General features: G+C 36.4%; 1 protein-coding gene across 2 annotated transcripts; it reads left to right on the top strand.

Annotated features, from left to right (window-relative positions):
- The first annotated feature begins 799 nt into the window (after positions 1–799).
- LOC104883897 (peroxisomal adenine nucleotide carrier 1) lies at positions 800–12,857 on the top strand. 2 transcript variants are annotated; one of them, XM_010668467.4, is made up of 6 exons: positions 800–940; positions 1,012–1,166; positions 10,524–10,755; positions 11,425–11,571; positions 11,682–11,833; positions 12,179–12,857. In XM_010668467.4, exons 2-6 carry the CDS (start codon positions 1,024–1,026, stop codon positions 12,456–12,458), a joined length of 954 nt encoding a protein of 317 aa, XP_010666769.1. In that variant the 5' UTR covers positions 800–940; positions 1,012–1,023; the 3' UTR covers positions 12,459–12,857. The 2 variants fall into 2 exon arrangements, with proteins under 2 accessions (XP_010666769.1, XP_048493488.1); XM_048637531.2 differs by having other exon boundaries at positions 822–1,166.
- The last annotated feature ends 1,508 nt before the right edge of the window (positions 12,858–14,365 follow it).

Here is a 14,365-nt window from a genome sequence, read left to right as displayed (position 1 = left end):
AAGAAACAGTTTCCAGTCACTCATAATGAATCTAGGGCCCATCTAGAGGTGGAATTTGGCACGGATAATAACAGAAGCGAGAAATGCATCGTCTTAGTCGATGGTGCTTGGAAGAAAAGTAAGCAGCATTTTGCAAGAGCAGGAATAGGTTGGTCAACCTCATTAAGAAATACAAAAACTTTTGAAGGAAACGCAACGGTGTTGGCTCTGAGCCCCCTACAAACAGAAGCTTTAGCAATGCTTAAAGGGATAAGAACAGCATACAATAAAGGATTCAGAAACATTCAAATCTCAACAGACAGTTCAGAACTCGTACGAGCAACCACGAACATCTATCAACCATTTGAAATCTCTACTATAGTTCACGACATTACATCTATTCGTAGTAAGTTTAATTTCTGCAGAATTCGCAAGGTAAGTAGACAGGAAATAGTTCCTGCCCATGAACTAGCTATAACTACCCGCGCAGGTAAGTTAGTAAATTAGTTGTCCCTGCCTGTACTTGTCGTAAAAAAAAAAAAAAAAAACAAAAAAAGAGTTTAAAGTAGGTAATTGACTCCCAATAGCAAAAGGTCCAAGGTCCCCCTTAATTTAGTAAACAGATTACGGCAATTTTCCAGCTTACTTAACGTTATCGAAATGAACCATATGCATAGCCACCTACCCATGGGCCATTTCCATCCGCCAGCTTGGTGAAAGGTCTCAGGCGGTCAGGGCCATTAACAAGGACCCACAAGTGTGAAAAAAAGGAAAGAAATTCCAAATCCCAAAATAATACTCCACATTCCACAATGATAGAAAATTAGAAATACAAGGTGGGTGGGTCACTATGGACTAACACACATCCCCATAGCATACAGCGTTTGCTCCACCATATTCAATTCATTCTTCACCAGAACCCAAATCATAGAACCACCTCCCCAGTTTCTCAATCATTTGGGTATTTTCTCATTCATAGATTTCAAATATAGGTTATCTTTATAGCTAAAATTCTTCATCATTTTGTTGTAGAATATAAAAGACATGGCTTTGGATTTTGAATCATTAACTGAGGCAACATCAGGAGCCGTTGGAGCTCTTGTTAGTACCACTGTTTTGTACCCTTTAGACACTTGTAAAACCAAGTATCAAGCTGAAGCTCGTTCTCATCATCAGCAAAGATACAGGTTTTTTTCTCTTACTATTTCCTATGTTTTTTTTCCTCTTTGATGGGTCCTGCTCACTTTTATCTTTGGTGGGTTTTGATTGATTTCATGATTTATCTTTAGATGTTGTTTGATGTATTTGTTCACTATATCCCAGATGATAGTTATTGATTGTTTGGTGTCAATTCTTTTAGTTGTTTTTTCTGATCTTAATTTGCTTTATAGATCATGCATGAATTATTTCAAAATTTTTAATGATTTTTTTATTATTTATTGTTGGTTAGTAACCAGTTCTTGCATATTTGGAATCTGGAGGTTTAGGCCTTCTTTCTTTGTTTATATATTTTACCCTCCCTTTTCTAGACGTAACACTTTGACTTTGGGTGCTATTCATCTAAGTCTCTTTTACCATCAATTGGTATTTATACGTAAGTAAAACTATAGTAATGTAGGATCTTGTTGGATTCGTCTTGATATATCACTTTCAAATTATGTATTCCTTATAATTTATACATTTATAAAACTAGAGATATTGTGTATCAAAGTTGTGTCTCGACAAGTGTGAAAAGTCAAATTTCACCTCTATTAAAAAACGGAGGGAGTATAACATGCCTTGATGCAGAGGAGCCCCTATTATTGGCTAAAAAGGTAGATTAACTAAAAAATGAATGCTTATGATTGGATGTTGATTTTTAATTTTATGGAAAGTTGACAATGGGATGCTGGATAAAGTGGAGCCTTAGAATAGTGCTCTAAGCTTGCCGAGACTTGGAATGTCTTATATTGATTGTGGTGTGAACTTCGAATTTGTGATGCTTGATCTTGTGCCTACAATAGATTATGTTAATTGTTAGATATTTAATTGCTCCAAATGTATTATTGTATATGAACTGTCTATCCGATTATAAGCTGTCAACTTTCATGTGTATGCTTTGGTTTATTGTAGGATATTCATCGCCTTCAATGATGTTTAATGTTTCATTTTTCAGTTATAAGCTGACAACAAGCACTAGTATGTTTTGCTTGCCATTTTATTTTAGAGGTTGACAATTTTATACTTCCCCTGTTTCATAATAGTTGCAACATGAGGGGGAGACACAAATTTAAGGACAGGTAACAGAAATAGGGAAACAAAGAAGTATCCATGAAAACAGGAAAGAGATAGAGAGAACCCATTTTCAAAGAGAGTAATGTTACAACTGATTTGGAATTCAGAAATGCAAGTGTTGCAACTGAATTGAAACAGAGGAAGTACCTCTTAATCCATGAAATCTATCCACCTGCATCTTGCTGACTTACCACACTAACACCTACTTCTCCTTGCCGCTTCCTTGTACTTTCCTGATTTCTATTGCTTTTCAGAAACTCTGTCTAGATAAGGTGTCTAGAACAAAGAGTACAGGGAACTTTTATATAAAGAATCACTCAGTTATAGACAACTTAAGAGTGCTTGGGATGCTATCGAGTTAGGAGTCTTAACAAAAATGAACGAAAGACTTTGACTGTCGTTGAGTAAATCCTCTTTTGGTACTTTTTCCTCCATGGGTCTTTTTTTTTCTGATGGCATAACCTAGTCTAGAAAAAAAAAGTTAAAATCAAAGAAGAGAGAAAGATAAAGAATAATTTTGAGATGGAGGAGAATGATTCAAGGGTGCTAGTTTGCTTCTCAACTTTGCTCCAACTGGTCTTTTGAGTGACAAATTCTTGTTTATGGAGCAAAAGAAATCAGGTGCTGATTTTCATTGTGACGTAGATGCAAAGCTTCAGAGTTGTAGCATTGTGGATGTCAACTAGATTTACATACTATTAGGGATATCTTCATCAATATGTATCTCCAATCTCCAAGATCAAAAATTTCTCTCAACTTGATAATTATAAGCTACTTCTTTGTATATATACAAAATTTCAGGCTACTGCCTGCAAGGGACAGCTTTCCTATCGAGTCTAGTGTTTATTGTTTCAATGGTAAGCTTATGAAGAACGTGAGGATGTTGTGATTATATCTATGAAAGAAAGGAATAATGAGAATGCACAACTTTTCTTTCTAAAACCTTTTTCCCCTTAAATTTGAAAAGGGGATCCAAATTGAGATAATCTGAAAGTTTTTGTTCTTTTTCTAAAAAATTGTGGACTTCTTCACTCTTATATACTGGAGATGACAGAGTGAATACAATTTCAGACATATTATATTATTTTGCTAAATACATTATAACATTGGACTCCAAGATGATGAATGATGAAGGACCAAACTCATATCATCCTCGGAAACAGATTTTGCTTGTCTTTTTAAAATGATTTACAATGTCTTAAGCTTCAGGAACTTAAGTATACTAAAATGAAAATGATGGAGATATTTAGCCAATTTGAACAAGATTACCACGATGTTTCTGACAAAAGTCCTACTCTTTGCACGGAAAGGGAATTGTTGGATGTGCACAATCTTACTCTAGCGATGGTTGACCGTTATTTCCATGCGCAATGGGAACTGTAGATGTTTTAGTGAGCCATTTTAATTTGATATTGCCTGATTTGAATGGTTTCTGTAGTACTTTGACCTGAATGACTAAGAAATAAATTGTTCACAGATATAATGAGCTGAACTATGCTATAGGTTGATAGTTGTAATCTGGATGAAACTGCAATGTCAGAATGTTTCAAAATGTGTATCAGTTACATAGATTTTGCACAAGTAGTTTCTCCTACGATCTTTTCTTGAGCTATTATAATTGTTTTGAGCTATCGTTCAAAAAAGACAGCATTTCCTGTTATGAGCTATATATGGTAATGTACAATATATAATATGTGCTCTGCAAGACCGTGAATAAGAAAAGATCTTTGGAGGGCTTAGTGTTTGGCAAGTACAAAAAATCTGTAATAGAGTAGAAGTCATCAAAAAAAATTGTTAATGAGATTTTCTGATCACGCAGATGTGGCAATAATGGGTGAGAACTTGAGAAGGATCTGGAAATTGGGAAGATTGACTTGCTATTGATTGTGGCAGTCCTAAAGCTTATTTTGGGATGGGATGGGAAAGGAAATTGCCTCTTAGTTGCTGAACTGTTTTCCTATAAGGTCCTAAAGGAGTAGGTTTTGTTTTCATGGAATTCTCATATTGTGTTGCCTCTTTCATTTCATCTATTTGTTTCTTTGCTTTTACAATTTTATTTGAGAGGTGCTCTTTTCTTTTACTTTTATACAATTGGCTAAATTTAATACTTGTCATGCAGACATGAAATTGTCTTATGAGGGGCTGAATTATGTATATCTTATGTTTCATGTTTCGATGTATTATTTTGCTTCCAAACTTCCAAAGTCCCTTTATAGGATGAGTAAATAAACCAGTTGCAGTGGATGCTTAAATGGATTTTGTATCCTTTGTTTAGAGATCATCATTTGGAAAGAAGCCGTAGTGTTGTAACATTCTCAAGGGACATTTTTATTGTCGTAAGTAAGATGCTATTATGAAAGCGTCTAAGTTTTTGAGTTAATAGATTAGATAAATAGAGTCAGGACATTTCATTAAAGCATTTTCAAGGTAGAGATATGCAAAGTCCAGAATTCCTGTTTTACGAGGACACAAGGAGTGGTTGCACCCACAGTGGCTCCTATTGTTGGTTTTTGATGCATGCATCTAATTAAGTCTAAGGCGATTAGGATTCAAGAAAAACAATGAATCGAAGGGTAATGTATAGGTTTCAATTCACTTATAAAGTAATTGAAAGGATTTGTCTATAGGTAGACCTGGTTTTTTCTTGGACTGACATGATTAATTGTATTTGTGGAGTAGCAATGGAGGTCCAAGGAGTATGGAAGGGAGATGTATGGACACATAGAGACACATTATGGTGGAATGAGAAGGCGAGGGAAGCGATTAGAGAAATTTGGTAATGCTACCTAAAGATGGAAGCTATTTGAATGAAGAAAATATTTGAAGCATAAAAATGCAAGAACAAAGGCTAAAGAAGCGGTTTATAATGCAAAGTGAAGGTATCTTCTTCTGTATCTTTGCTATTGCAACATCATAGGTTGAGACACAATTTAATGAAGCCATGTAAAGAGCAGAGAGATAGAAAGAGATTAAAAGAGGGACCCATGTGATAGCATTATGGCAAAGAGAAGTTTTAGCCAAATTTAGTCACATTGCATCTAATGTTGAACTTCCATACTGGAGAAACTTTGCAATAGAAAAAAGGCAGAGGAAGTGTAAGGATCTTTATGATAAATTGCACCCAAAGAAACGTTAAAAGGATAATTACAAGATGGTGCAATAGATAGAGGTTAATGAAGCTCAAAATTTTATGTACGATAAAATTATTATCAAGGATAAGATTAGAGTTCTCTTCAAGGCTTCCTGTTATAGGGTGCAGCAGAATACTACCTCCGCTCAAAACAATTGCAGCCTTTCTTTTCTTTGTATGCCAAGATAAGTATATCAAAAATATGTACTTCCTCCTTTTTTTATTAGATGTTACACTTTTCAAATCACGAACTCCTAGGTGATTTTTGGAGAGGAAAGAGATAGAGAGAATGAAAAACAAAAAGGTCCCATGTGAACATGTGATAGGAGAGAGATAGAGAGAAATTATTACCCAAGATAAAAGTGTAACATCTAATTTAAAACTTCCTAAAATAGAAAGTGTAACATCTAAAAAAAAACGGAGGAAGTACAATGTTTCCATTTTTGGTGTGTCTCAATATAAGTGTAACATTTCTCCTTCTATTCAATTTTGGTAACTTCTGCTTAACTCTTTGTTTTGGAGTCATAGAGCATCTTATCCATTTGGATAAGATTAATAGAGCGTGGAAAAGTGAAAGACTGGAGATGGTGAAGGAATGAAAGAGGATAAGACTAAAGAAATCAGTTGGCGTGCATGCAAATTCTCCTCTAATGTGGACAGTTTGAGTAAGGTGGTTGTGAAATGATTAATAAGCCTCTCCAACAAGATATAGAAAACCAATAATAAGGTTGAGGGTATAGAAGAAAGGCACGTTAGTGCCGATTCTTACAAACAAAGAGTTAGTAAGAGATTGTTTAGACTATTGAGGGGTAAAATCAAGTATTTTTTGTCGAAAACTGTATTAAATGCCAAGACTTTTGAAGTTGACTACCTTTTAGAACATTTCTCAAAAAACTACCTTGAAATCCATAAACGTTGAGTAGCACTACCCATTATCGTTTCCGGTCAATTATTTTTGTCAAAGTGGCCCATGTCATGGTTTCCCCTTCATTGACTGTCAAATGAAAAGCCATTATTGCCTCTTGATTGCTTCTTTTACAACAACCTTCCTCCATTGGAATCCTAAATCCCCAAATTGAAAGCCTACCAATTTGATCTACCCCGATTATGATAATAATATAGGAAACCCAACTAGATGCAAGCACATATTTGCACATACAGAAATCTACTAAATTCCAAGTACACTTTGTAATTTAGATTTATGTTGGAGCAAGTTTTTTAGAGATCTTGAGTTTTGGAGTGAATTGTTGTGAAGGTGGGTTTCATAAGCAGCAATTATGAAGTTAAAAAGGGAAAACCATGAAATGGGGCTTACTACCGAAAATATTTGATAGGAAACAGTGAATAAGCTATTTAAATTTTAGGTTTCAGGTAGTTTTTTGTATTACCAATCTTTATGAGTTAGGACATCTAATAGGTAGTTTGTGGAAAAAAGTCCCTAAAGTTGAGATATACAATAAAATTATGGGAGGTAGATGTGTAATAATATGTTAAGAGATAGAATTCGACAATTCACAGTGAAGAGATTCGACGTATATCCTTTAATATTTGGTTTTGCATTTTTTGATTTGTACTTCCTCCATCCCTGTTGAGTTCAAACAGTTAAAATGGCACCTAGTTTTAGAAAACAAGTTGTTAAGTAATTATCAATCATCCCCTCAAAAAAAATAAAATAATTATAATCGTTAAAAAATTAGATGTGACTGGAGTTGTTGGGTTTTTTTGTTGAATGAGAGAAAGAGAGAGGAAAGTTTGGTAGGCCAAAGGGGGTAGAAGAAAAATATTAAAATATTAGTGGGATGACATCCAACATATCCTGGCAAGTGGCAAGTATGAGAAAGGAAAGTGTTCGACCAAATTTAGGGCATTAGTAACAAAAATTTGAAACGCATGCTATTTATAGGAAAATTTAGCAGGAAAAAAACCATATAAATTGTAAGTTTTTGTAAGAAAAAACCTTTAAAAAAATCTGGCACCATAAAACCTTTAAAACAAATTTCTCTGCAAGATGAAACCCAAATTCATTTCGGTGTTGACTCAACTTTACAGGCGTTGACTTACCATGTGCAGGTGACGTGACCTTTACAATTCCTTCTTTCTTTCATTTTTCCTACCTTTCCCTCCAACCCTCACCCTTCTGTCACTTTCCTTTACTGCCTCCTTCTGTCCTCCATATCAAATTCATCATAACAACAACACGGCTTGATTTGATATAATTATGAACAAATTTATTATGAATATTATAAGCCCAATCGCTAAATCAGTGCAACCTGTATCCTCGAAATCCACGAATTGAGAACAATGAAATCAGGGTTGTTCTTAACTTCTTATTATGTAGCAAATCAGGTAAATTAGCGTAGCGCCACTGATAAAGTCAGTAAAAAGGTTCAGATATTTGCCGGAGATTGAAGTTCCAAGGAGGTTAACAATAGCAATATGGTGAGATTTGCATATTGAAGATAGATTCTTCCGTAAAGTTGAGGGGTGTAGTGGTTAACGTTTTGGGATTTTCCTTGGAAGATGATCACGTCTTTGGCGTGCAGATTGCAAGTGCCAGCGGCCCAGCAATGCAAGCACGAAGTGTAGAAATTCTTGGCGAGGAAATTGTTGTTGCGAAAAGCAGTTCGAAGATGTCGTATGAGTGAGGGTTTTAAAGGAGGGAGCCTTTGAGGCTAGAGAGAGTGGCAGCTGGATTGAGAGGCGGAGGAGTAGGAGGTAGTATGGGGTGGGTGTGGAAGTGGGTTTGTTGTTGGTTAGGGCGGTGGAAGGTGAGAAAGAGGCGAAAGAAGTCGGGATTGGGCTGCAGGTGTGGCAGGAACAAGGGTGCGTGGCGGGAACAAGGGTGCGTGGCGGGAACAAGGGTTTTTATTTTGGAAGGAGATGTATGGGTGTAACGGCATCTATTGTCATTTTTGGGACGAGAAGGGTGAGAGCTGGAGGGGAAAGTGAGGAAAAAAAAGAAAGAAGTAATTATAAAGGTCATATGACCTGCACGTGGTAAGTTGAGAAGTTGGGTCAACACAGGTTAATGATTTTAGGTTTCATCTTGCAAAGAAATTTATTTTAAAGGTTTTATGGTGACAAATTTTTAAAAAAAAGTTTTTTCCTACAAAAACTTACAATTATAAGGTTTTTTCTCCCAAATTTTCTTTGATTATTTCATATTTTGGGGGCACTACTCCATCTTGCTCTTCATGAGTAATGACACCAACTGTTTATATAAGTACCTCTATAAAACATACAAAAGTGAGTAGAGAAGAAGTAATCGCGTTAAAAAGCTCATGGGCATGACAATTTGGTTTGTGTAGCAAACCTCATCCTAGTTGACTATAAATATGTCATAGAATGGGAATAATAAGGTTTGGTGTAGAAAAGCCAAGATGAGAGTGTTTGGGTGAAACACGGATAGGGCTCAAGTCAAGGGGCTCTTGTGTGATCAAGAAAGATCCATGTTTTAGGATGATTAGGTTAGATAAGGGGAGATCTTAATTGAAAGCATTGTAAGTCACAGTGTCATACACTCATACACATTACTGAAAGTTGTAGTGCATTGATTGGTGGTTTTTCTCTCGGTTACCAAGTTTCCGCATTAAATTGTTCTTGTGTGTTCGTTTTATTGTTGTTTCTTGCATATGTTCCTTGTTATTATTGCTTCCAAATACTTTATCGAGTGGGCTAAAAATCCTTATCGATAGTATCAGTATTAGTGGTTGTGGTAACACTGGTTATGGAATTGATAGCTGTAGTTGTAGTAGCAAGAGCAACAGGAGCAAGCAGTAGTTATAGCAGTATTAAGTAAGCTATAAGGATTAAGGTGTCGCATGCTTTATCAAACCTTCGTCCGTTTTTTTTTTTTTTTGCAACATTGAAGTATGACATAAGAATTAAGGAGAGGAGAGGGATCGAAAGAGAAAAAAAAAAGGATCGGCATGTGCTTGGAGATAGACAAAGATAATATATTGCCAAAAATGTCAATATTGCAATTTGCAAGTAATATGCTACTTCCTGAAATGAAAAACGTTGCAAGTAGAAAAAAAACGAAGGAAGTTTGTATCATAAATTTTTAGGAATTCCGTTTTTCCCTTGAGTATGCTGATAGGAGTATAACACTGAAAATTAGTCGATTTGGGATACTTAGAATTGCCTAATTTTCTGCTATATACCAAGACTGTGATAAAGATTATTGACTGGTCAAATTTGCTAAACTGCCCCAAATCTACTGATCTACCTCAAAATCCAATGTATTAATTGCAAAGCACTCCTGACATTGACACTGAACTACTAGCATTTTTATTTTCTTCCAATTAGCTTCAGATAGATATTTTACCTTCTACAAAGGTCTGCAGCTAGTTCCAGACCTCAGGCTAACCCTTTCCAAGACTTGTTCTCCAAACCAGCAACCTCTCCCGCACCCCCCTCTTCTCCCACACCAAAGATTAAGAGATGGAGAAAACGAAAAAAAAAAATGCTCAAAGCTAAGATTAAGCATTGAATGTAAGTAAATCTGACTTGTTTATTCTTCTCTCAGCTGTAAGATAGGCCGAATTTCAAATATGACACAACCAATATCTAATTTTGACACCATCAGAAACCTATTATTTTGTTGTTTTGTCACTTGCAGGAAACCTTATTATAAGTTTTTCTACATGTGTTTTCTCCCTTTTCCATATGTGGCTTTCTGCAGTAAGGGACTAATGTCTTTTTAAACTTTTACATAGTTGTTGAAGTCACGTTATCATGCTTTCTTTTGCAAGCTCTTAAACCAGCATCAAAGTATATTTCCTCTTGTAGGACTTCGACTAAATTTGTTATATTTGATGGTTTTTGCAATATAATCCTTTTATGTAGCTGATCCAGTCCCATTTCATTCTGAGATATAAGTTCGTTATGTGTTGCTTTTAGATGCTGGCAGCGTCTTGGTAATATGTCCGTTTCATTCCATGTCTAAGAGAACTGATATCATAAATTGAAGTTTGCTTGAAAGTTTCTTACGAGAATACCATATTGGGCCATAACTTGTTTTGAGGCTAGGCCTGGATTGTCTTCTTATTAAAGTTACAACATCCTTTTTCGGTTCCACACTACCTTCAACTATATGTACTGCCTTCTGAAATTGTTATTATTGTATTATATTATGCAGGAACCTTTCAGATGTCCTATGGGAAGCTATACGTCATGGTCAAGTTCTATCATTGTATCAGGGTTTAGGAACAAAGAATTTGCAATCTGTTATACAACAGTTTGTTTATTTTTATGGGTACAGCTTTCTAAAGAGGCTTTACCTGAAGAAAAGTAATTTTAAGTCGATGGGAACAAAAGCAAACTTGATTGTCGCTGCTGCTGCAGGCGCTTGCACTGTCCTCATTACGCAGGTTGGGTGGTCAATAATATATCATTGCTTGGTCTACCTACATGTGAAGCCTTCGTGAATTTATTCGGTTATGTGTCATATTTTGCTACATCCTTGAGTTTCGTCAATTCTAACTGAAGCGCTTCAATTTTTCTTTTCTGTGAAATTTATTTTCATAGAAGTAGGGGTTTCAGCTGAGTTTTCTTGTGCAAGAGAGGCTTATGCCTAAAGGTGTTTATATTTGTTTGGTGTTTCTGCTGCATTCTGATCCTATCATAATATCTGCTAAAATTTGATTTACCCATCCAAAAAAGTTCACACTTGAGCTTGGCATGGAGATTACGAACAGTTGTTAAATGTAAATTATTTTTGAAATGAAAATGGACAAGGTGAGGGGTAAAAGAAAGTATAAGTAGCTGCCGGGATGGATAGAGAAGTGAAGGTTAAAGAGATGGAGAGAGAAAAAGGAAGAAGTAATATTTCAATTGTTGACTTTAACTAAAAATGACAGGGGAGGTTCTTTCTGGGTTACTCCTAAAACATTAAGTTTGAAAGTTACTTGGGATGGAGAGTGTCCTGATTATGCTTTACCAATCCAGCATATTAGATGTCTGAGGTTTTTTGAATTAAGATAAGTTTTAGAATAGCATGATCTCTGATCTCATGCCCTGCTTGTGCTTTGAGTTGACAGCCTCTGGATACAGCGTCATCCAAGATGCAAACTAGTGAGTTTGGGAAGTCAAAAGGGCTCTGGAAGACCCTTACAGAAGGTAAGTGGAGTGATGCCTTTGATGGCCTTGGCATCTCTCTTCTCTTGACGGCAAATCCATCTATCCAGGTATCTAATAACATCTCCTGGTCTTGTGCTTTTCATGTGCTAGATGTTTACTTTATCACACATATTTTCCGATGGACTACTGATGTAACTGACTTGTTTTGTGTTGCTAGTACACCGTTTTTGATCAGCTCAAAAACAGGCTCCTGAAAACTAATGCCAGAAGCTCTGAGTCCTCCCCGCAAGCTCTCTCTGCTTCCACTGCCTTTTTGTTGGGAGCTCTCTCCAAGACTATTGCCACCTGCTTGACATATCCAGCTATTAGGTCAGTATGTAGTCGGTTTCCTTTTCTTTTTGGTATGTAGTCGGTTTACTTTTCTTTTTGGTTAACATATATATACATTCAACAACAATTGAGTCATGATTTTGGCCCAAATTACTACAGCTTCAAAGTTCAACCTCTAGTACCTGTGTCGTATTGTCGACACTCTAACATGGGTATACACCTTGACACTTCATTTTAGGCTAAAATCACGAATTGTTTACGAAATACCCTAGTAGGACACTTACGTACCCATGTTGATATGACTGCCTGAGTTCGAGTAATAAATTTTTTGGCAATATAGAGTACTAATAATCAATATGATGTGATACTTTAAATCTTGTGCAGGTGTAAGGTTGTGATTCAGGCAGCAGAAAGAGAGGAAGAAAAGCTCACAGGAACACAAAAGAAAGCCCATAAAACTATGTCAAGAGTATTCTGCAACATCTGGAAAAACGAAGGAATACTAGGATTTTTTAAGGGTCTACATGCCCAGATTTTGAAGACTGTTCTGAGCTCTGCCTTGCTTCTGATGATAAAGGAGAAGATCACAAAGAGTACTTGGGTCATGATGCTTGCTCTTAGAAAGTACCTATTGACAACCAATACAAGATTGAAAAGTGCATGAGTTCTTTGTGCATTCGTTTGAGTTATTTCGGCGGATGTATCGTGTATATAACCAAGAGCTGCCAGACTCGGAAAGATGTGTCAATAATTCAATAAGAGATTGATGTAGGGTGAATGGCCCTTCAACCGGTTTTACTGGCAGCATAAATTGTTTGTTTATCCTGTATTTTATTTTATTTTTGTTATCCTAAGGTCAAAATAAATAGGAAGAATATCCTTTTTTTGCCCTATGAAACATCTTTTCACCGTGTCTGTACCTGCAACCAGAACAGTTAATTTATGGTTTCTTTAGTATTTGGTAGTATGATAAGATGTACCATTCAAGTGCAAAATATGGAGCCTTGGAATGTTTATTATTTATGCTGGCATAATGGTAATATTTTGCTTTATTTTTGTTATCCTAAGGTTGGAATCTGGTTTCTTTGTGCATTGTGTAACTTCTGTTAGTTTGGTGGTTAGATATGTTTTTCATGGTTATGAGCTTTAGTGTAATATGTAAGCTTTTCATAATTCATACCAATGTCTATGATAAAAGAATTTTTCTCTAAAAATATAAGTTTCATTGTTAATTACATTGCTACTTAATGACATGGTTTTATGAAGAAAAGAAATATTTTGGGTGAATAATATTTACTTCACAACCTTTTAGTAGTAGTTTAATGGTAATGAATTTTTATGTAATTTTTCAAAATTATCTCATGTAAATGCCCAGTGCAACGTGTTAGTGTTTACTCACCTTCAGCATCATATCCAAGTCAGCAGGAAGTTACAAATCAGGCCCGAGCTACATAAAGATCAGCCTAGCTAAACTATTACAAGCTCAACATTGTTAGTTAGAAAGTTTGTTGAGGTTGTTAAACAGCTTTTTCTCTTCCTAGCTTGTAATAAAGAAGATGTTTACTCAGTATAAATAGTTCCTTATGTTGTAATAATTCATTCATTCAAAAATCACTACAAGAAAATGCTAAATTAACGACGGCTAGCAAAACAGACAGTGTTGGGGTAAATAACACCTGTTTAAAACCGACGGCGCCACCGATGGCTTTTAACCACATTACCGACGGCTATAGCGGACGTTGATATCAACGACGGCTTCAAACCGTCGCTGATGTAGAATAGACGGTCGTTGGGTTTACACGACTTAAAACACACTACTTCCTAGGGATGGCAATTGGGCGGGGCGGATGCGGAGGATGGTACCCCCACACCCGCATCCGCATTAAATTCTCATCCCCATCCTCGCCCCACTACCCATTGCGGGGGAAGATTTCATCCCCATCCCCGCCCCACCACCCATTGCGGGGGGAAATTCTAGACTCACCCCCGCCCCACCCCCGCACTCGCGTTGTACCCACGTCATACCCACTTTATCCCCGCAAAAAATCCACCAAAAAATCTGTCATAAGCCCATTATAGTTGTCTACTTCACAATATCACAATATAATATAGTAAAAGAAAAGTTAAAATACATTAACAAAGGCAAATGTTTTATTACATTTCAAAAGTGTCTTCAAATACATTAGTAATATATGTGTATAAATAGAATTTTAATAATAAATATGCGGGTACAATTTTAATCCCCATCCCCGCCCCATCCCCGCGAAACCTAGACCCATCCCCGCCCCGATTGGGCGGGGATGGGGCGGGTCTCCTACTTGACTCGCCCCACTGCCATCCCTACTACTTCCTAACCACGACTGTTTTTCAAAATTTCCTCCCTTCCACGAACTGTAACTCGTTTTTGAAGAACTTGGGTTTGCTAAACGCGAAACAACCGGTGAAAGGATTGAAGGAAATTCCGGCGACCGGGTACCTGCGACCGGCGACAAAGACCACAATTCCGGCGGTAATTTCTACCCCTCTTTGTTTTTAAATTTTTTTTTACCATTTGTTACCCTAAAAATTGGG

The sequence above is a fragment of the Beta vulgaris genome, chromosome 3, assembly GCF_026745355.1.
Source record: "Beta vulgaris subsp. vulgaris cultivar EL10 chromosome 3, EL10.2, whole genome shotgun sequence".
Taxonomy (NCBI): Eukaryota; Viridiplantae; Streptophyta; class Magnoliopsida; order Caryophyllales; family Amaranthaceae; genus Beta; species Beta vulgaris.
This window is presented reverse-complemented; position numbering and strand designations above follow the sequence as displayed.

What these genes read in the sequence shown, in the direction of transcription:
- LOC104883897 (XM_010668467.4), top strand. Translation starts at nt 1,024, where the DNA reads ATGGCTTTGGATTTTGAATCATTAACTGAGGCAACATCAGGAGCCGTT. An exon ending in CATCATCAGCAAAGATACAG is followed by an intron (nt 1,167 to 10,523) that starts GTTTTTTTCTCT and finishes TATATTATGCAG; the next exon opens with GAACCTTTCAGATGTCCTAT. An exon ending in CGGCAAATCCATCTATCCAG is followed by an intron (nt 11,572 to 11,681) that starts GTATCTAATAAC and finishes TTGTGTTGCTAG; the next exon opens with TACACCGTTTTTGATCAGCT.